The 21,308-nt window shown below is 42.9% G+C and overlaps 1 protein-coding gene across 1 annotated transcript in view; it reads left to right on the top strand.

Annotated features, from left to right (window-relative positions):
• Positions 1-7,453, top strand: part of LOC134949932 (serine-rich adhesin for platelets-like) — a 91,960-nt gene extending 84,507 nt beyond the window's left edge. The window contains exon 9 of the mRNA XM_063938618.1: positions 7,391-7,453. Within this exon, the coding sequence (XP_063794688.1) occupies positions 7,391-7,453 (63 nt within the window). The remainder of the gene's footprint in view (positions 1-7,390) is intronic.
• The last annotated feature ends 13,855 nt before the right edge of the window (positions 7,454-21,308 follow it).

Below are 21,308 nucleotides of genomic sequence, written 5' to 3'. Positions count from 1 at the left end.
GCACTTTTCGTGTTTTGTGTTTTGGTTTTGGCTCTGGTTCCATGCTCCTGTTTTGGATCTGGATTGGTTTTGCCAAAACCACCCTTTCGTGTTTTGGATTTGGATTTGGATATTTAAAAAAACAACATAAAAACAGCTAAAATCACAGAATTTTGGGGTAATTTTGATCCTAACCTCAATTACATTCATTTCCACTCATTTCAAGTCTATTCTGAACACCTCACAATATTGTTTTTAGGCCAAAAGGTTGCACAGAGGTGGGTGGATAACTAAGCTAAGCAACACAAATGTGCGGCACAAACACCTGGGCCATCTAGGAGTGGCACTGCAGTGGCAGACAGGATGGCACTTAAAAAAACTAGGCCCAAAGAGCACATCATGCAAAGAAGACATAGAGGTGCAATGAGGTAGTTGTATGACTAAGCTAAGCGACACAAGTGTGCGGCACAAACAACATGGGATGTGCTGGAATTTGCCCAGATGTAATACACGCACAATATTGGTGGCACAGGAGAGCGTACCCTTAAACCACACACACATGGCAAAGTATGTAAAATCATTATTTGAAGCTATTATAATAATATGCAGCACATGTACCCCTACACCACACAGGGCACACCCTGTAAAAATTATTTGGATAATGATATAAGTAATGTATATAACCCTTTTTATTTGGAGTAAATAATATACAGCACAGGACACCACCACTGGACTTGTGGCAGCACAAGACACCACCACTGGACTGATGCAGCACAAGACAGCACCACTGGACTGGACTTATACGGCAGTACCCCTGGAGTTGTACGGCAGTGTCAGACATCCTGTCACTTAAAAAAACTAGTCCCCAAACAGCACATGATGCAAAGTAGAAAAAGAGGTGCAAGATGGAATTGTCCTTGGGCCTTCCCACCCACCCTTATGTTGTATAAACAGGACATGCACACTTTAACAAACCAATCATTTCAGTGACAGGGTCTGCCACATGATTGTGGCTGAAATGACTGGTTTGTTTGGGCCCCCACCAAAAAAGAAGCAATCAATCCCTCCTTGCACAAACTGGCTCTACAGAGGCAAGATGTCGACCTCATCTTCATCCTCCAATTCCTCACTGCTTTCAGTATGTACATACTCCTCCTCACAGAGTATTAATTTGTCCCCACTGGAATCCACCATCACAGGTCCCTGTGTACTATCTGGAGGCAATTGCTGATAAAGGTCTTCCCGGAGGAATTTATAATTCATTTTGATGAACATCATCTTCTCGAAGTAACCTCCTATGCCGATCGCTGACAAGGTTACCGGCTGCAGTAAACACTCTTTCGGGGTACACACTGGAGGGGGGGGGGGGGGGGGCAACTTAGGTAAAATAAAGCCAGTTTGTGCAAGGGCATCCAAATTGCCTCTTTTTCTTGCCAGTATATATACGGACTGTCTGACATGCTTACTTGGATGGTGTCACTCATATAATCCTCCACCATTCTTTCAATGGTGAGAGAATCATATGCAATGACAGTAGACATGTCAGTAATTGTTGGCAGGTCCTTCAGTCCAGACCAGATGTCAGCACTCGCTCCTGACTGCCCTGCATCACCGCCAGCGGGTGGGCTCGGAAATGTTATCCTTTTCCTCGCAGCCCAAGTTGCGAGATAAAATGAAGGAGGAGCTGTTGATGGGTCACGTTCCGCTTGAGTTGACAAGTTTCTCACCAGCAGGTCTTTGAATCTCTGCAGACTTGTGTCTGCCAGAAAGAGAGATACAACATAGACTTTAAACCTAGGATCGAGCACAGTGGCCAAAATGTAGTGATCTGATTTCAGCAGATTGACCACCCTTGAATCCTGGCAAAGCGAATGAAGGGCTCCATTCACAAGTCCCACATACTTTGCGGAATCGCTCCGTCTTAGCCCCTCCTTCAATTTCTCCAACTGCTTCTGCAAAAGCCTGATGAGGGGAATGACCTGACTCAAGCTGGCAGTGTCTGAACTGACTTCACGTGTGGCAAGTTCGAAGGGTTGGAGAACCTTGCACAAGACGGAAATCATTCTCCACTGCGCTTGAGTCAGGTGCATTCCCCCTCCTTTGCTTATATCGTAGGTGGATGTATAGGCTTGAATTGCTGTTTCTCCATCCCCTGAAGCATATAGTGTTGAATTCCACCTCGTTACCACCTCTTGCTTCAGGTGATGGCAGGGCAGGTTCAGGAGTGTTTGCTGGCGCTCCAGTCATCGGCACACAGTGGCTGAATGTCAAAAGTGGCCCGCAATTTTTCGGGCCACCAACAGCATCTCCTACACACCACTGTCATTTTTCAAAAAATTTTGCACCACCAAATTATTTGTATGTGCAAAACATGGGACATGCTGGAATTTGCCCAGATGTAATGCATGCATAATATTGGTGGTATTGTCCAATATCACAAATCCCCAGGAGAGTCTAATTGGGGTAAGCCATTGTGCGATGATGTCTCTCAGTTTCCGTAAGAGGTTGTCAGCGGTGTGCCTCTTACAGAAAGTGGTGATACATAGCGTAGCCTGCCTAGGAACATGTTGGTGTTTGAGAGATGTTGCTACTGGTGCCGCTGCTGTTGTTGCTGCGGGAAGCCATACATCTACCCAGTGGGCTTTCACAGTCATATAGTCCTTAGTCTGCCCTGTTCCACTTGTCCACATGTCTGTGGTTAAGTGGACAGTGGGTACAACTGCATTTTTTAGGACACTGAGGACACTTTTTTTGACGTCTCTGTACATTCTCGGTATCGCCTGCCCAGAGAAGTGGAACCTAGATGGGATTTGGTACCGGGGACACACTACCTCAAACAATTCTCTAAGTCCCACTGAACTATTGGCGGATACCGGACGCATGTCTAACACCAACATAGCTGTCAAGGCCACAGGTACCTGCTTTGCAACAGGATGACTGCTGTCATATTTAATCTTCCTCACAAAGGACTGTTGGACAGTCAATTGCTTACTGGAAGTAGTACAAGTGGTCTTCCGACTTCCCCACTGGGATGACGATCCAATCCCAGAAGCAACAACAGCTGCGGCAACAACAGCAGCAGTAGGCATACAACTCAAGGATCCTCCGGAGGAAACCCGCTTAGGAGAGGACTCCTCAGTCTTGCCAGTGACATGGCCTGCAGGACTACTGATGTTCCAGACTGAGGAGGAAGTTGACGTTGAAGCAGTTGGTGGTGTGGCTTGCAGGGGCTTGGGTACAAGAGGAAAAAGGGATTTAGGTGTCAGTGGACTGCTTACGCTCTTACCCAAAATTACACAACCTGACACTGACTTCTGATGAATGCGCAGCAGGTGATGTATAAGGGAGGATGTTCCTAGGTGGTTAACGTCCTTACCCCTACTTATTACAGAATGACAGAGGCAACACACGGCTTGACACCTGTTGTCCGGATTTGTTGAGAAATAATTCCACACCGAAGAGGTGGCTTTTTGGTATTTTGCCCTGGCATCACAATGGGCTCCCACGGACAACAGGTGTCTCCCCTGGTGCCTGATTTAAACAAACCACATCACCATCAGAATCCTCCACGTTAACGTCCTCCTCAGCGCCAGCAACACCCATATCCTCATCCTTGTGTACTTCAACAGTGACATCTTCAATTTGAATATCAAAAACTGGACTGTGGGTGCTCCTTCCAGCACTTGCAGAGGATGTGCAAATGGTGGAAGGAGCCACCTCTTCCTATTCAGTGTTGGGAAGGTCAGGCAGCGCAACCACCGACACCCTTGGACTCTCCTTGGGGATTTGTGATACCATCTCAGAACGCACAGTTCTTTGCTGTGCTATTGCCAGCTTAACTCTTATCATTTTTCTAGTGGGAGTATGAGGGCTTCCATCGTCATGTGAAGCTGACCTACTAGTCATGAACATAGGCCAGGGCCTCAGCCATTCTTTGCCACTCTGTGTCGTAAATGGCATATTAGAAAGTATACGTTTCTCCTCAGACCAATTAAATGGGGTTTTTTGGGTCATTTTACTGAACTTTTGCTTTTTGGATTTGACATGACCTCTACTATGTCATTGGGCATCAGCCTTGGCAGACGACGTTGATGGCATTTCATCGTCTATGTCATGACTAGTGGCAGCAGCTTGTACACTAGGAGGAAGTGGTTCTTTCCCTTTTTTATCCTCCAAATTTTTGTTCTCCATTATTTTTCTGGAGTTATATAACACAATATGTGGCACAGGAGAGCGTACCCCTACACCACACAGGGCAAACCCTGTCAAAATTATATCTGGATTAAATGTTAATATCCCCTTTATCTGGAGTAAATAATATACAGCACAGGACACTACCACTGGTCTGATGCAGGACAACACAGCGACACTGTAAGGGACTTATTATACAGCAGCACTGGACATATGGCAGCAGAGGACACCACCACTGTGGCTGTTCACTGTACTGACTGATGCACAGGACACTACCACGGGTCTGATGCAGCACAAGATAGCGACACTGTAAGGGACTTATTATACAGCAGCACTGGACATATGGCAGTAGAGGACATCACCACTGTGACTGATCACTGGACTGTCTGATGCACAGGACACTGCCACAATGATAATGATGTCATTATGTCAACCCCCTTTTCATCCCTTTAGGGGAAGTTTATTAAAATTCTAATTTAAAAGGTTTCCTATTTCCCTCCGAAGAATAGCTACATTACATTTCAGCTTTCCAACATATCGGAAAGTAAGAGAATTAGTGGTGAGTCAGTGAGTGAGTGAGTGAGTGAGTGAGGGCTTTCACATTTATATATATATATATATATATATATATGCATTCCACATCAGACAAGCAGCGGCACTCGGAGACTTTGTAAAGGTGAAAAATGAAGTACAAATTTATTCCATGTCACAGCAAGGCCAACGTTTTGGGGCTCGTCTGCCCCTTTGTCAAGGTGAGTACAAAGTACACTTTGTATTCACCTTGACAAAGGGGCAGACGAACCCCGAAACGTTGGCCTTGCTGTGACATGGAATAAATTTGTACTTCATTTTTCACCTTTACAAAGTCTCCGAGTGCCGCTGCTTGTCTGATGTGGAATGCATATAAAATAGTTTCAGAGGGCACCGGAGCCGTATAGCGCAGAAGGGTGAGTGCCGGTCCAAAGGACAATATATATATATATATATATACACACGCACAGTATATATATATATATATATGCTATATATACATTATATATATATATATATATATATATATAGAGAGAGAGAGAGAGAGATAGAGAGAGAGGCAGTAGCTTTCCTTTAATGCATTTACAAGTCAAAATATCTATCTCTCCTTCTATTGCTCTTTGAGAGGTTCAGCAATGTTTAATTCAAGTGACAGGCTACCCTCTGATAATTGAGACACTATCCTCTCCTGAATGGAAACAGGTTTGTTAAGTACTTATCAGACAAATACCACTGGCTCATCACAAAATCTCCTGAAACATAAGGCTGGACTTCCTTGCCAGTGGCAGTTGCAGAGCAGTCCATTATTCAAATAGGGGATCCACACCCAGCGATGTTTGAAAATGTTTAGGGGTGACAGTTGATGTGGCTCCACTATTTGAATAATGGACTGCTGTGCAACTGCGGCTGGCTAGGAAGTCCAGGTACAGAGCATTGTGTCCTCCCCCTCCGCGACCATGCAGCACCATGCATTCTTTATAGCCCCGGCTGGGTGGGCTGTCTTAACATTTCCCTGTGAGGGGAGAATTCCCAATAATCATCTCACCCCCTTTGACTATTTTGTGGGTGGAATTTTGAAAAATCCATTCTTAGTGAGTGCCTATGTCACAAAAGCAAGCTATTGTCCAAATGTCAAATGTCATATATGGTTCAGGAGATTTTGTGATGAGTCAGTGGAATTTGCATTTTATATATAGATAAACAGAAGAAGGACACAAAACAAAAAGTGCAAAAGTTTAACTAACTGTACAGTACAAAACATTTCAGACAATTGAATACAAGCTATTTATCCAATACTGCACATGCAGTCATGGGGCGAGATTCAAATGTTATTGCAGGCCCCCACACCCGAATGCCTGCCAGAAGCTATTCCAGGTGCTGCTGACAGGTGCGAGAACTGCATTTCAGCTCGCTACTGTCGAGGGTGGCGAACTAAAATGAGTGAAAAGTGACCTTTTTGGGCGCCCAAACAGACCTTTTTGCGTTTGGTACTGTTTTTCCGCTTTACGTGGCTAAGCCCGACTGATATGGGCGCGTCAGTGCGATAATGGGGGACAATTGAATATCACCCCGTGATCTCCCGTCACTTTAGACAGGAGATTGGGCACGATTAAACGGTTGAATTCTAACCATTGTGTCCACATAAGCAGTGCCACCTGAACTCAGCGGTTGGGTGTAATTGATGGAAATGGGAAAGAGAGGGGATGAGGGTATAAGTGAGGGAGGGAAAAGCGAATGGGGGAAGAAGACCTGCTCATTAGAGCTTATAATCTATAGTGGAGGGGCAAACAGACAGAGGTGTCAGAGGGGAGAGACAGTAAGCGAGGAGCATGAAGTGGTTGAGATAGGATAAGAGCTTGGAGGCTTTACTAAACAAGTGGGGTTGAGAGCCCAATTTATATTCTTTTGGGAGAGGTGGAGAGTCTCATAGTACTGTAGGATCTCTTCCAGATATACTGGGGCACATTAATGTGGCACAGATGTGTATACTGTACATAGGCTAATCCTCAAATTGCCCCAAAGATGGCTATTTGGCTCACCACAGACTTGCACCTACTAACATGCACCATGTATCCCACCACACTGCATCATGCTTAATGAGTGACTTTTTACCGATTCCATTGTGACAAAAATACTAATCCTAAATTCCCAGGATGCTATAATTGACTCTGGATGCAGCTACAAAGTGACACACTATATTCAGAAACAGGTTTAAAAGTCAAACAATCACTACCTATGGGGAAGCAACTAAGTTGATCCAGGCATGTCACACCATATGGTGCAAACAGATAACATACAGGTCAATAGAGGTTATATTTTGGCAAAATTTACCAAAATGCCTGATAATAAAAATGATATCTGCTATTGGCAAAAAAAAAAAAAAAACCCAAACAAAAAAACAGAAGAAGTTCTATTAAAACACAGTATATACAGTAAGGTTAAAAAACACAGCTTTACGCTTGTACATTTGTCCCACCCATTAATTTGACAGATTATACGGCAGATGACATCCTGAGTTAACTGATAACATATATAGTCCATGCTTCTGTTTGCATCTCCGTGTACAGAAATTTTGCTATTTTTTCTCCTTGTGGATAGGATGCCCTTGTCTCTCTGTTCCATCCTGAGTATTTCAGTATATACTGTATGTCTTTGTTTTTTGACTCCACAATTTATTCTTCCTTTGCAGATAATGTACCTGAGAAGACAATCTAATTTCACCAGAAATGTCTATGTAGTTAATGAACCATGATTTTCCTAGGAAATAAGACATTGCTACAATCAGCAAATCTTTGTCTCTGAATTTGAAGCTCAGGGGAATGTTCTCAACAGGTTCTGTGCACTCAATATCAAGTGTCTTCTGCTGTAAGTCAGTACAAGAAGAGATATATTGGCATATATAAGCTGGAAAAGGTGAAAAGTCATATGTGCTGTCCAGTAACTCATGGGCAACACTACAGTAGATATCAGGAATCATAGTAATACGAAATGGAGCTCAATTCAAGAAATTCTGAAGGAACAAGAATGTGCCAGACACAATAAATGACCCCTCTGAACCCAACAACCTAGGGCCCCTAATTGTGCAATTGCTACTATTTGTCTGCCAAGAGCATGCCAAGGTGTCTTGAAAAGGACCCTGTATATAAGCCTTGGATGCAAAAATGCACTGGATCCCAACCAAAAACATCTCAATATCTGAAATGACTTCTGAAAATATGCATACTGTAGCACTTTCTTTTATTTGTAAGAGGGGCGTAGCTACCATAGGTGCAGGTAGTGCAGCTGCTATGGGGCCCAGAGCCAAGAGGGGCCCACATCCCTTGTAACAGTCACATGTGTGATATACATTTTTCACCATTGGTAGATACAGAGGCCCTTGGGGCCTACAATATATCTAGGTATGCCCATGGACCTGCTCACTGTAATATATATATATAAAATGAACTGGAGGGTATTATAATTTTACATAATATGAACTGGGACACTGTAATGTGGCACAATATAATGTGAAGGCAGTAGTTATAGTGTGGCATCATTTTAACTGGGGACACTGTACGTGATAATGTGAATTGGGGGTACTGTGCTGCCTAATGTGTACTGGCAGTCTTACAATGTGACATAATATGAATTAGGGCACTACTAATTTAGTATAGTTCATATAGTAAATTAGGGCACTATTATGGGGCATAAAATAAAAAAACTGCTGCAGAGAAGTGTCTCTCTAGAAGCATTCGGATAGGGGCCCCTTCAAAATGTTGCTATGGGGCCCCAAAGTTTTGGCTACGCCGCTGATTTGTAATGTGATTGTGTGACCAGGAAATGTATATATTAAATGTCAGTTCTCTGTAACCAGCATACTGTACTTTATAATGCCTACAGTGTTCTGTATAACAGTACTTTACCTGTGACTATAAAATGAACTAATTTGTGACTTTATTTAAATGAAGTTGCTATTCCATAAATGCTATGAGCGCCTATAATGAATCTATGTTTATACCTTAGATAATTACCAGGGTTTTATTATTATAGGTGGGTATTATTCCCCAACAATTAAGTCTGCTTCATTAGCAATAAATAACACATACCATAAATATGTATGATGATCCACTTATGACCTGAAATGAAGCAGGAGAGATGGCAATTTTTGAGCACTGATCACCTCAATAATGGTAATGAATTGTAAGTTGTTAAATAAAAGATCAATTACTGAATATTAAGCAAAACCTATCATGCACATTGGTAATCCCATTTGTCAAGTTAATTTAGTTAACTCTACACTATACAACAATGTTTAAACCATTAGTAATAGAAGCATGAAGGTAAAAAGATTTGCAAAGAAATTTTAATACTATTCAGCTACAGTAGGGTCGATATTATTTGCATACAGTATCTGATTTTCGCTCAGGTGTCTAGCACACAGTAACAAATTATCCTAAAAGACACAGGCAAAAAATGTATTCTTTAGGAACTGCACAAGAAATTTTAATTTTTTTTAATTTTATTTTATTTTATTTTTTTAATTTTAAATCTGTAAATTATAAACTGTGTTTTTTTTATTTTTTTATTTTTTAACAGTATTCTATTTATTATACTCCTAAGGGAGTTTTAAAATGTAAAAATGTCAGAATTGTTTCTTGCGTAATTCTGAAAATATGTCAAATAAAGGTTATCATTCTGTTTATGTTAAACATTGAATAAAATACAAGTTTACATTAAAAAGTTTATTAAAAATAAATGTATGATCCATTTTAATTCTTCTGCTGCAATGTAGACCATTGGGATGAACAGTATACTTTGCTACCACCTTAGTTAAAAGCCTACATCCTAATTTTAGAGTGAGAGTTTAAAACAATACCCACAGCAGGGCCAAGACTTGGATTTCTTCACCAGGGGCAAAGCAGTAATCCACACCCACCCCCCCTCCTCCTCACACTGTTCTTCTGCGCGTGTGATGTCATGATGTCACGCGTGAAGCACAGATAGAAAAAATAAAAGTTTCTTGTGTCGGATGATTCTGACCCTCTATTAACCCTTTCACATCTCCAATGCCGGATCCCACCCGGGAATTGGAAACAGGTCCGTACCGGGTGGGATCTGGCATTGGAGACTCTCCTACACCTTTCGCTGGCTTCCAGTCCGGCAATATGCCAGGTCAGTTGCCATAGCGGGGGGGGGGGGGGGAGGCAGCGGCGGGGGCGGAGGTGGGGGCGGCGCTGGGAGATGAGCTCATCTCTGCACCGCCTCTCCCTATCTAGTAAACGGGTCTCGAGTCGCATCGACCCGGAAATCCGTTTACAGAGCCACTGACTCTGTATTTATCCCAGGAATAACACTGCTTATAACCCGGGTTGAATTACCAGTTCAGGCGACCCGGGAATTCGGACTTGGTGCTTTCACACCGTTTCACACCGCACACTGACCCGCGTCGACCCGGCAATATGCCGGGTCGATACCGGGTTATTTGTGCGGTGTGAAAGGGGTATGTGCCTGCTCCCTACTGATTGGTCCAGCGGCGCAGGCATGAAGTCCGGTCACAATCACTGGGTCGGACATCAGCTAAAGATGGGTCAGAGAATCTTTGAGAGGGGGTTCCGGGGTACCCCCAGCATGGCATGCTTCCAACTCATCACAGGATTTCAACTTTTTTCTCGACCATCTCGGCACCCACTCAAATCCGGCACCTGGGGCACATACCCCCTTAGTTTCAGCCCTGCCTACTGTTCCACATTTGGAAGTTCTTTCTACCCCTCCAGCAGTGGGGAGCTCACAGCAGAATGACTGCCTCTAGTGTTGAGGCTGTCCTGTCCTCCCTTGTGTTGAGGGTAGAATTAAAAGCAATATTTATTTATCTTAGTATAATCTTACTAACATTCTAAATCTGGATGATACTTTATCTCTCTCCATTTTATCTCCCTCCGTGCTTTGATAAATCTTCCCATTAGACCGTCATCTAGATTTAGAAAGCTAGTAAGAAGAACATTGCAGGGTTTTACCTTTGACAACTGCTGCACTCTGCAGATCTCCTCTGTGGACCTACAGGTTTTAGCACGCCTCTTAAGTTTTTTTAAATTACTTGGCAACTTCTGTTTCATGAAACTGCTTCTGGCACGAGCATAGAGGTGTAATAATAATAATTTATTTCACTAATCACTAGATTTTATTTAAAACAGGGAAAATCTAGGGATAATACAAGTAATTACTACACTGATGACACCGACACACACCACAATATCACCTCCTTTTTAATTATAGCACCAAGGGCTGTGAATTTTTTTAAATTTGGAATATATGGGGGTGAGGCCTTGGACTGCAAACCCTAATTTTGTTTATTTTGTCGACAAAATTTTTTACTAAAAGTATTTGTCGACTACAGTTTATTTTAGGAATAAATTTAGACTAAAATTACACTAAAATGAAAACTGAGATCCACTGACTAAATTTTAACTAAAACAAAGCAAAAAAATACTACTAAAACTAAGGGGTTTATTTACTAAGATTCGTGTTCCTACCGAATTGGTGTTTAAACTCGAATTTTATCTGCTGTATGTTTCTGCAACTTTTTGAAATTATTTTCGCTAATTTACTAAGCTGCCGAGTTTTAGTTTTTCCTTTTTTTCCGATGTCAATGTTATTCGTAATGTCGGGCAGTGTTTTATGGGAGTGATTAGTAAAACATTGCCGGACATAATACAATGAAGCCCGGCAGGATCAGCGAGATCCGTGTAGGGCTTCATTGTGTACAGTATGAGATGTATTTAAACAGTTGAAAATAAAAAAAAAATTGCATGGGGTCCCCTCTCCTAAGCATAACCACCCTCGGGCTCTTTGAGCCGGCCCTGGTTGTTTAAATACTGGGGAAAATTTGACTGGGATCCCCCCATTTTTAGACAACCAGCACCGGGCACTTGGGCCGGCCCTTATCCCAAAAATATGGGGGACAAAAGACATAGGGGTTCCCCGTATTTTTAAAACCAGCACCAGGCTTCACTAGCCAGAGAGATAATGCCACAGCCAGGAGACACTTTTATATAGGTCCCTGCGGCCGTGGCATTACCCCCCCCCCAACTAGTCCTAGTCACCCCTGGCCAGGGTTCCCTGGAGGAGTGGTGACACCTTAAATCAAGGAGTCCACCCCTCCAGGCACCCAAGGACCAGGGGTGAAGCCCAAGGCTGTCCCCCGATCCCTGGGCGGTGGATGTGGGGCTAATAGCCTTTGTTTGTGTAAAAAAAGATTATTGTCTTTTGTTGTAGAACTACAAGTCCCAGCAAGCCTCCCCACTTGCTAGTACTTGGAGAACCACAAGTACCAACATGCGGGGAAATAAAGGGCCCGCTGGTACCTGTAGTTCTACAACAAAATAAATACCCAAATAAAAACAACACACACACACACACCGTGACAGTATAACTTTAACATACATGCAAACTTACACACTCACACACACTTACCTCGTGTACCCTTACTCTTGTGGGTGACCCCAATTAACTTCGCGTTTAGCCGCAGACTGTAACGTTCCCATCATAGGCCAGAATGAAGCTGCGCTAAGCTCCATTCTAGCCGCAGCGCTCCACCTGATTGACAGGCCAGGAGCGCACAGCCAATCAGGAGAGTGCTATGACGTGGCGCTCCCTGATTGGCTGGTGGGATCTCCAGTGACAGCAGTCATGGGGGGTCCCGGCATTCGGAAAAAGGGGTTTCATGTGTAAACATGGAACCCCTTTAGTGCGTTGGACAGGGTTTTTTTTATTTTTTTTATCCTGTGAATTCTATATGGAATGAAGAGGACCGAGCTTCACTGGAAAATAGGTGAGTATTTTATTTTTTCCCCAGGTTTCCACTTGGATTCTACTTGACAAGGAGGCCGAGGGGCTCCGTGGGACCAGGGCCGGTGCAAGGTTTATAGGCGCCCTAGGCAAAGCTACACAATACTGTCCCTCCCTCCCCCGATACCCTCTCCCAAACTGATCACATACAGATGTAGCCATGCTCTTCTATGCCATAATGCATATGCCAGTGCGCACGCATTGTGGCATAATGAGAATGTGCCGCACTGCAACTGGCCACAGCAGACGTTTATTCCGTAGGCTTTAATGGTGTGCGCGGCAACGATGAGCGTGGCTGCATCTGTACGTGATGTATCAGGACAGCTCTGTATGCAGGCAGCAGTTGTACTCACTGATTTGAAGAGGGTCTTCCAGTGGGCGGGATGTATTAACCTTCTCCGTTGCGCTAATCCCCGTGTTGCCGCGACGGAGGAGCTTCCGGCAATGTGCTAATAAACTGACCATGAAAAAAAATTCCTGTTTAGCCGTGTTACGATATACAACAATATCACCATGACTGTATTTCTTCTCATACACGACTAAGGGGATAGGTGATGGCTGTTATGTACTATTAGCTTTCACCAGTTCTAGCGGCTATCATTTGATGTATTTTTAAAATGATGTTTAGCAGGCAGTAGTGTTTTTTTACATGCCTAGTTTTTAACTTTTGTCTATAAGGCCCAAGGTAATTGCTGCTGTTTGTATAAAAAAATGTTATGTATGTGTAATAAACTGTTTTTTCTTTTAACTATTAATATTTTTTCCTATGTCTCAATTTGTTCCTATATTCTAAGTCCATCTGTAAGTGAATAATATTTTTCTATTACCAAAGAAGATTCTGTTACTATATAATTAAATTATTATATATATATATATATATATATATATATGTGAAAAAGTAGAGAATAGCGCCTAGGTAAATTCAGTAAGACCCCCTAAATACAAAAGGGATAAAATGACTATATGGTCACACCTAACACTCCTTACATATACGTAAGTGGCAGCTTCTAAACAATATAGAGATAAATATTAAAAAATGAAGTATAAAAAGCGCCTAATAGTGTTGGTGACTCACTCCTCGTGAAAAAATTGTGATAATAAAACAGATAGTAAACTTAGCTGCGGGTATTTCTGGTAGATGACTCTTATAGACAGCACATGTAAAGGAGAGATAAAATAAACATAGTGTGTACTGTTTTTAAATTTCCACAGGTGTTTTTCTGTATATATAAAAAACAATTTATAGGAACTATGCAGGTTCCAATTTTAAAGGAAAAACTATGTTTAGTTAAAAACAATAGTTTAATAGACACACTCCTGCCCAAACATGCAGGTTACATATATAATTAAAACAGTACACAAAATCAAAGGACATATATAGCAGCTGGTTCAATTGTAAAAATGCAGGTATTAATCGTACAATGTTAAAAAATATAGCAGGCTTATCTGTCCACAAATATGGGTATTGGATTAGATTTCATCCATGAATGCAAGTATCAAACGTACAAGATATAAGGTAAAAACATGGCTTATCTGTCCACGGATAGGAAGTCAGAAAGGGGTGGGCATCCAGTCCCTGTCCCAACGCGTTTCGTCCTATATATATATAGGTATAAGTGTATACCTATGGAGCAAATGTTCGTATTATGCCACGATGCATGCACACATTTATTTATTTATTTATTAACAGTTTCTTATTTAGCGCAGCAAATTCCATTGCGCTTTACAATTGGAAATACCAATGATATAACAAACTGGTTAATAACAAACAGTCACAGAGGTAGGAAGGCCCTGCTCGCAAGTTTACAATCTAGAGGATCTATCTACATGTGTACACAACGCGGCATAGATGAGCATGGCTACATCTGTGTATGTGTGTATATATAATATATATATATATATATATATATATATACATATATATATATATATATATATATATATATGCACACGTATATATATGTGTGTGCAGTATTTATGAATAGCTATATTGGCAGTCAAATTAGAAACAGTTACAGGCTTTAACAAACACGCATGCTGAAAGCAGTTTGTGGATTACAATAATAATGTATCATTGTAATGCCATTATATAAGAAAGTAACAAACCTTTAATTGACTTTAACCACACAGTATTGGCAGCATGCCGGGGGGGGGGTCGGGGGGGTGGTAGGTGTAATATGCAGCAGGGAATCACACGGGGGGGGGGGGGGGGGGGTTGGTCGTAACATGCTGAAGTGAAGGCAATCACGGGGGAAGTTGTATGTGTGTAATATGCAGGAGGGGATCGCTGGAGCGGAGCAGCCGAGCAGGTAACATGTGGAAGACAATCGCCGGAGGGGCGGCGGGTAATACGCGGAAAACAATCGCGGGAGGCAAGGAGGATAAAATCCGGGATGGTGACAGGTCACTTGGAAGACAATCGCGAGTGGGTAATATGCAGGATTGGATATGGGAGTCACTCTGTATTAACTCGGGTGCTGTCGTGGTGCGGGGTGGGAAACTGCCGGGGTCTATCGCGTAGGGGGGGGGGGGGGAGGAGAGGGGAGTTGCAGACAGAGGCGCATCAGCAGACAGTGCTACAGAATTTACAAGAGCCCCACCTGCTTATCACCAGATGGATTACACAGCACTGTGACTTACCCATGTCTCACTGACATCAGTGCCCTGCCGGCTGATAGCAGTTGGGCGGCCGCGGCATCCCTGAGGAGGTAAGGGAATGAAGGAAGCAATCTATTATCTGCAGTGTGCGGTGCCGCCCTCCAGTGGCCGGCGCCCATAGGCATTTGCCTAAAGCTGCCTAATGGTGGCGCCGGCCCTGCGTGGGACACTAGGTAAGTAGGTGAGAGTGTGTAAGTGTGCATGTATGTTAATTAAAGTTATACTGTCATGGTGTGTATATTGTTTTTATTTCTGGATTTCTTTTGTTGTAGAACTACAGGTACCAGCGGGCCCATTATTTCCCAGCATGCTGGTACTTGTGGTTCTCCAAGTACCAGCAAGTGGGGGAGGCTTGCTGGGACTTGTAGTTCTACAACAAAAGACAATATTCTTTTTTTACACAAAGGCTATCAGCCCCCCATCCACCGCCCAGCGACGGGGGGGGGGGGGGGCAGCCTCGGGCTTCACTCCTGTTCCTTGGGTGCCTGGAGGGATGGACCCCTTGATTTATGGGATCCCCACTCCTCCAGGGAACCCCGGCCAGGGGTGACTAGTTGTGGGGGGTTATGCCACAGCCGCATGGACCTATATAAAAAATGTCCCCCGGCTGCGGCATTATCTCTCTGGCTAGTGGAGCCCGGTGCTGGTTTTAAAAATACAGGGGACCCCTAAGTCTTTTGTTCCCCTTATTTTTGGAACCAGGGCCAGACCAAGAGCCTGGTGCTGGTTGTCTAAATATGGGAGGACCCCAGTAATTCCCCCCCCCCTCCCCCCCGGTATTTAAACAACCAGGGCCGGCTCAAAGAGCCCGAGGCTGGTTATGCTTACGCAATTTTTTATTTTTATTTTTAACTCTTTCAGACCCCTTTCCACAGATAAGCATGCACGGATCTCACTGATCCGTGCATGACTATCTGAACACCCCACCAAAAAGCAGATGTATTTTAAAACAGCTTTTTTTTACGATTTCTATGCTTTCCCGGCAGAGTTTGGCTATTGTCGGCAGTGATCGAGAATACAAATTCTTAGTAAATTACTGAGTTGTATCAAATAACAGCCATGTTTGACCGATGGTCTATTCATTCGTATTTGTGAACTCAGCTGAGTAAAAATACAAATAGCCCCAACACTGCCGAGATTTGTGTTTAGTAAATTCCTGAGATGACACTTAGAAAAAAAACCAAACTCGGACAAAAACCGGGACCTTAGTAAATATACCCGTAGATCTAAAATCTTTGTCAAAATTAAAACTGGAAGTATGTATTCTAGATACTTTATTTGCAGAAAATAAATATGAACTGCTGTGAATGAAATAGGATTGTTTATTGCACTTGTATGTTTTAACAAACTGAAGGAATTCATTGTATATGACATATGGGAGTACTATGGTAAGTCAGACTCAGCATGTAACACATTCTCAGTCTACTGTGCCCAGATTATTAAACACATAGTTAAAGGTGTGCTAACGTCTCAAGGGAATTTTAGAGAAATTTTATTTAGCAAAATCCATGACAGTATCATTAAACTATGTGCAAAAATTAAGACTAAAACATTGACTAATATTACACTAAAATGAAAACAGATCCAATGTCTAAATCTTGACTAAAATGAAGCAAAATAAAAAGACTAAAATATGACTTTAAACCAACATCAATTTAAATTAAGCGACTAAGACTAAAACAAAATTGAAAATCCTTGCCAAAATGAACACTGCTTAACCTAGCACTTTTTTAGCACCTAATTATTATTTTCACCAGTGTTATACATTTAACATTGTAATTATCACCTCTCACTTACTGTATAGTATGTAGCTGCATCTTCTTACTAATATAACACAATTTACTACAGTATTTAAGCCTGTCACTAGTGTGATGCCTTAGGGTGGATGGCTTGTGCTGGCCTGAGGGGTCCCATGCCCTGGAACTGAAGCTAAGTTTAAGTACCCATAAGATAAGGTCACCTGGTCACAATTTGTGGACCCATATTTTTGGTCAAAAGTTTGTTAAGCACCTCAAATTAACCTATGTCATATTGCAGAGTTTATTATAATTATTCTGATTATCATTGTTAAGCATTTAGAGAGTGCATCTGCATTTTCTTTTTTTTCTGTGTGAAACTACAAGTCTCAGTGTGGTAGCACCTCTCTTTATACTTAGAATTAGCATGCGCAGTAAAAGCCCACCCATGTGTTCTATATTTTGTACGTTTACACTTAAAGGGTGAGACTCCATCAGCTTGGGATGGCACCCCTCCCACCTGTGAAAAGGTGTATTTAATTAGCATGGATCTCCGTCATTTACATATTACATATTAAAAAGGCACTATGTATGGTAAGTCCTGAAAAAATGTATACAACTTGTCAGTTCTAGGGATGAGTTTGTGGCATGGGGCCCCCTGGGTTGGTGTGCCCTGGCTGGTTTGAGATATTATATTGTAGAACTTAATCTAGCACTTTTAGCACCTAAATATATTTCTAATAATGTAACACTTTTTATCAACTTTTAAACAATTATTACTTCTCCACTATTAACACTCTCAAAACATAGCTACTGCTTATTACTAATGTAGCACTTTTTAACATTTAAACCTCTCATTGTGATGCCTTGGGGCAGATGGCTTGTGCTGGCCTGGGAGGTCCTGTGCCCTTATTTGAACCTCAGTGTTAGGATCCAGCAGATGAGGTGACCTGGCTTTAGCAGGTGGACTTATTTTTTAGGCCAAAATTACGCTAAGCACCTCAAATTGACTCTACAATGTATGTTACTGTATATTGCAGAGTTTATTATAATTGTTCTGGTAACCGATGTTCTTAGTGTTTAGAGTATGCACCTGCATTTTCTCTTTTTCATCATGGGTCCATATTTTTTGCCTAAAATCACGCTAAAAACCTCAATATTATTCCATGTTAAATTGCAGAGATTATTATAATTGTTCTATTTACCAATCCTATTAATGTTTAGAGTGAGCGCCTGCATTTTCTCTTTTTTCTGTGTGAACCATTTTATTAGTGCCAGCCAACTATTATCTAAAGATGGGTATCAATTTTTATACTGTGTAAGAAACGATATTGTGCCCTGAAGGGATGTGATATTATACCCGGTATGTCCCGGGTGATATATCTGGAGGATCAATTGCAAAGTTGAGATACAGATATGTCCCTATACATTTTTGCCTATAACGCAAAGATGCATGGTGTATTGCTGGCTACATGGCGCATCACAGCTTGAGGTAGCGGTTAGCGTGCGTATGGACACTCCCGCTATGCATAGCTAAGAATGGGAGAGTGAGAGCGGTAGCAGGAGCAAGCATACTCATGCTCCCTCTAAACATAGACACCTAAGTGTCTTGTATAACCTGTTATCTTGTATATCCTGTTATCTAATGAGAACATTTGGGTCTAGAGAGAGACACAGAGAGTCCTGTCCCAGTGTGTAAGTAGTACAGATGCTACAGAGAGCGAAGTCCAGGCAGAGAGCATTTTGTCCCTACTAGAATGGGTCATGTTGAGAGGTACTCGTCCCCTGGTCCCCCCTGTCTTAAGTGCCCCAGACCCCCCAATGCTTAATTTGGCCCTAGGTCACCCTATGCCATGATGCATATGGAAGTGCCAGGATACGCAACAAGTACATAGGTGTTTTACCTTCCCTGGCTGCTTTTGCCTCACCACCTCTTTTCCTGCATCTGAAGACAATCGGAAGACACCAAGTCGGAAGACACCAAGAGCTTCTCTCAGCCTCACAGAACACCAGCACCAGCCCCAGACTGAATGCATATTTCTATTGCACATTTGTTAGCAAAATGTCTTCTGGGTCAATTTACACAACCCTGATACTGTATCGATTCAGAAAATCAATATGGGACATGCCATTGGCCATCCCTACTATAATCTCCTATAAGTATTAGGGTGGCCAATCCCCGGCCATTTTTTTAATCCCGGGTATCAGGATTGAAAACTGGTCAATCCCAGGATTCCTGGAATTCCCGGGATAGGTTTGTTTCCTGTGTCCCCGCCCCACTCCACCCCTCCCAGCACACATAATTGATCACCATAATACCTGGGAGGGTGGGTAGGTCAATTCCTCTAGTTCGGTAAGATCCATGCAGCGGGTGGCTGGCTGCAGAGCGTGACCTCTGACTTCATGTCATGCTGCACAGGTGGATCCGGGAGGAGGTAGCCTGTGAGGTCTTTGCTGCTGGTGATGGGCGGCTGCCTGTGCAGCGTGACGTCTGACTTCATGTCATGCTGCACAGGGGGAGCCAGGAGCCTGTGAGGTCTTTGCTGCTGGTGATGGGCGGCTGGCTGCACAGCGTGACCTCTGACTTCATGTCATGCTGCACAGGGGGAGCCCAGGAGCCTGTAAGGTCTTTGCTGCTGGTGATGAGCGGCTGGCTGCACAGCGTGACCTCTGACTTCATGTCATGCTGCACAGGGGGAGCCAGGAGCCTGTGAGGTCTTTGCTGCTGGTGATGGGCGGCTGGCTGCACAGCGTGACCTCTGACTTCACGTCACGCTGTGTGGCGGAGCCAGGAGGAGGGAGCTGGACAGCATCTGAGCCTCGTAAGGAAGCTTAACGCTGCCCGGCATCAAAAAAACAAAGGCCCACCTGATCCCGAAATCCCAGGGATTGGAGCTTCCAATCCCGGGATTGAATCCCGGCCAATTTTTGGCCTAAATGCCGGAATCCTGCTGATCCCAATCCCGGGATTGGCCACCCTAATAAGCACTATGCATGCACTGGCCTGGAAAAGCAGAGCAGGGGCCACAGTTGGATGGACAACACCACTGGCTTGTCACTAGTATTTTTCTATTGGCCAATGTAGCATTCTGCTTGAGTGTTACAAATTGTCACCTTTATACTGTATATACAATATATATTTGTGGTTTAAAGAATTGAAGTCAGGCACTTATAATTCCCTCTGCACTTGCCATGAGAAAGTGTGTTCTGTCATATGTATAACAAATTATCTAATATTACATCGGGCAATGGCAAACGCAGGGTGGGGGGTTTCCAGTTGCCTGGAAACCCCCCTCCTCTTAGCAAGTGGCTCAAATTATGACAACAATAGCAATGGTATTTAATATGTTTACTAGAGCTGCCGCCACATCATGCCGTTTAAGGGACAGAGCTGCTGCACATGCCCAGTTGTAGCAGCTTCTTCTACCAAGTTTGCTGTGTGTGTGGATCTGAGTCATCAATCAGTGCACTGGACCAGAGAGTAGCTACCAGGAAGAAGAGACAGGAGCCTTACCATGAGGTGGGAGAATGTGTGATTATTAAGTGCAGTACTATTTGTGTATGTATTTATATATTATGGTATGTTTAACCTTTTCCTGACCACTTATTTATATTATTTCAGTGTATGATACAGCCTATACTACAGACCATCTCCAGTATTAAATAGTAATATTGTATTCCATACAGTATACAGTATATAAACAGACCAATGTTTACATTAATGTCTAGGGTCGTTACTAGGTTCTTCGTTAGACCCTGTGCAAAACTACATCGTTCGTTGTGCCTGTACGTCGCGCATGCGCATTGCGCCGCATACGCATGCGCAGAACTGACATTTTTTAGCCTGATTGCTGCGCTGCAAACAAATTCAGCTAGCGATCAACTCGGAATGACCCCCATGCTCCAATGTTCTGCAGAGTGGGAGATTGCAGACTGTGGGGCAGATGTATTAACCTGGAGAAGGCATAAGGAAGTGATAAACCAGTGATAGATGCAAGGTGATAAAGGCACCAGCCAATCAGCTCCAATATGTAAATTAACAGTTAGGATCGGATTGGCTGGTGCGTTTATCACCTTGTACATATCACTGGTTTATCACTTCCTTAAGCCTTCTCCAGGTTAATACATCTGCCCCTGTATTTGGAAACCATCCTCTAGAAATCCTGCATTTGCCACTGTCGGGGGCTTAGTAAATCCAAATTCATCATATCGTTTAAAAGATAACATATTCAGTATAGGAAAATATACAGGAAACACACACACGCACTTAATAGTCAATACAGAAGACACTTACAGTTTATCAGGTAATTAATACATTTTTTTATGTTTCAACTTGTTTCCGTACTGTTACAGTCACTTGCAGCCATGCCCTGAGCAGTTTTCTCATTC

This window comes from Pseudophryne corroboree, chromosome 8, assembly GCF_028390025.1.
Source record: "Pseudophryne corroboree isolate aPseCor3 chromosome 8, aPseCor3.hap2, whole genome shotgun sequence".
Classification (NCBI taxonomy): domain Eukaryota; kingdom Metazoa; phylum Chordata; class Amphibia; order Anura; family Myobatrachidae; genus Pseudophryne; species Pseudophryne corroboree.
The sequence above is the reverse complement of the archived record's forward strand: the minus strand, read 5'-3'. Positions and strand labels throughout refer to the sequence as shown.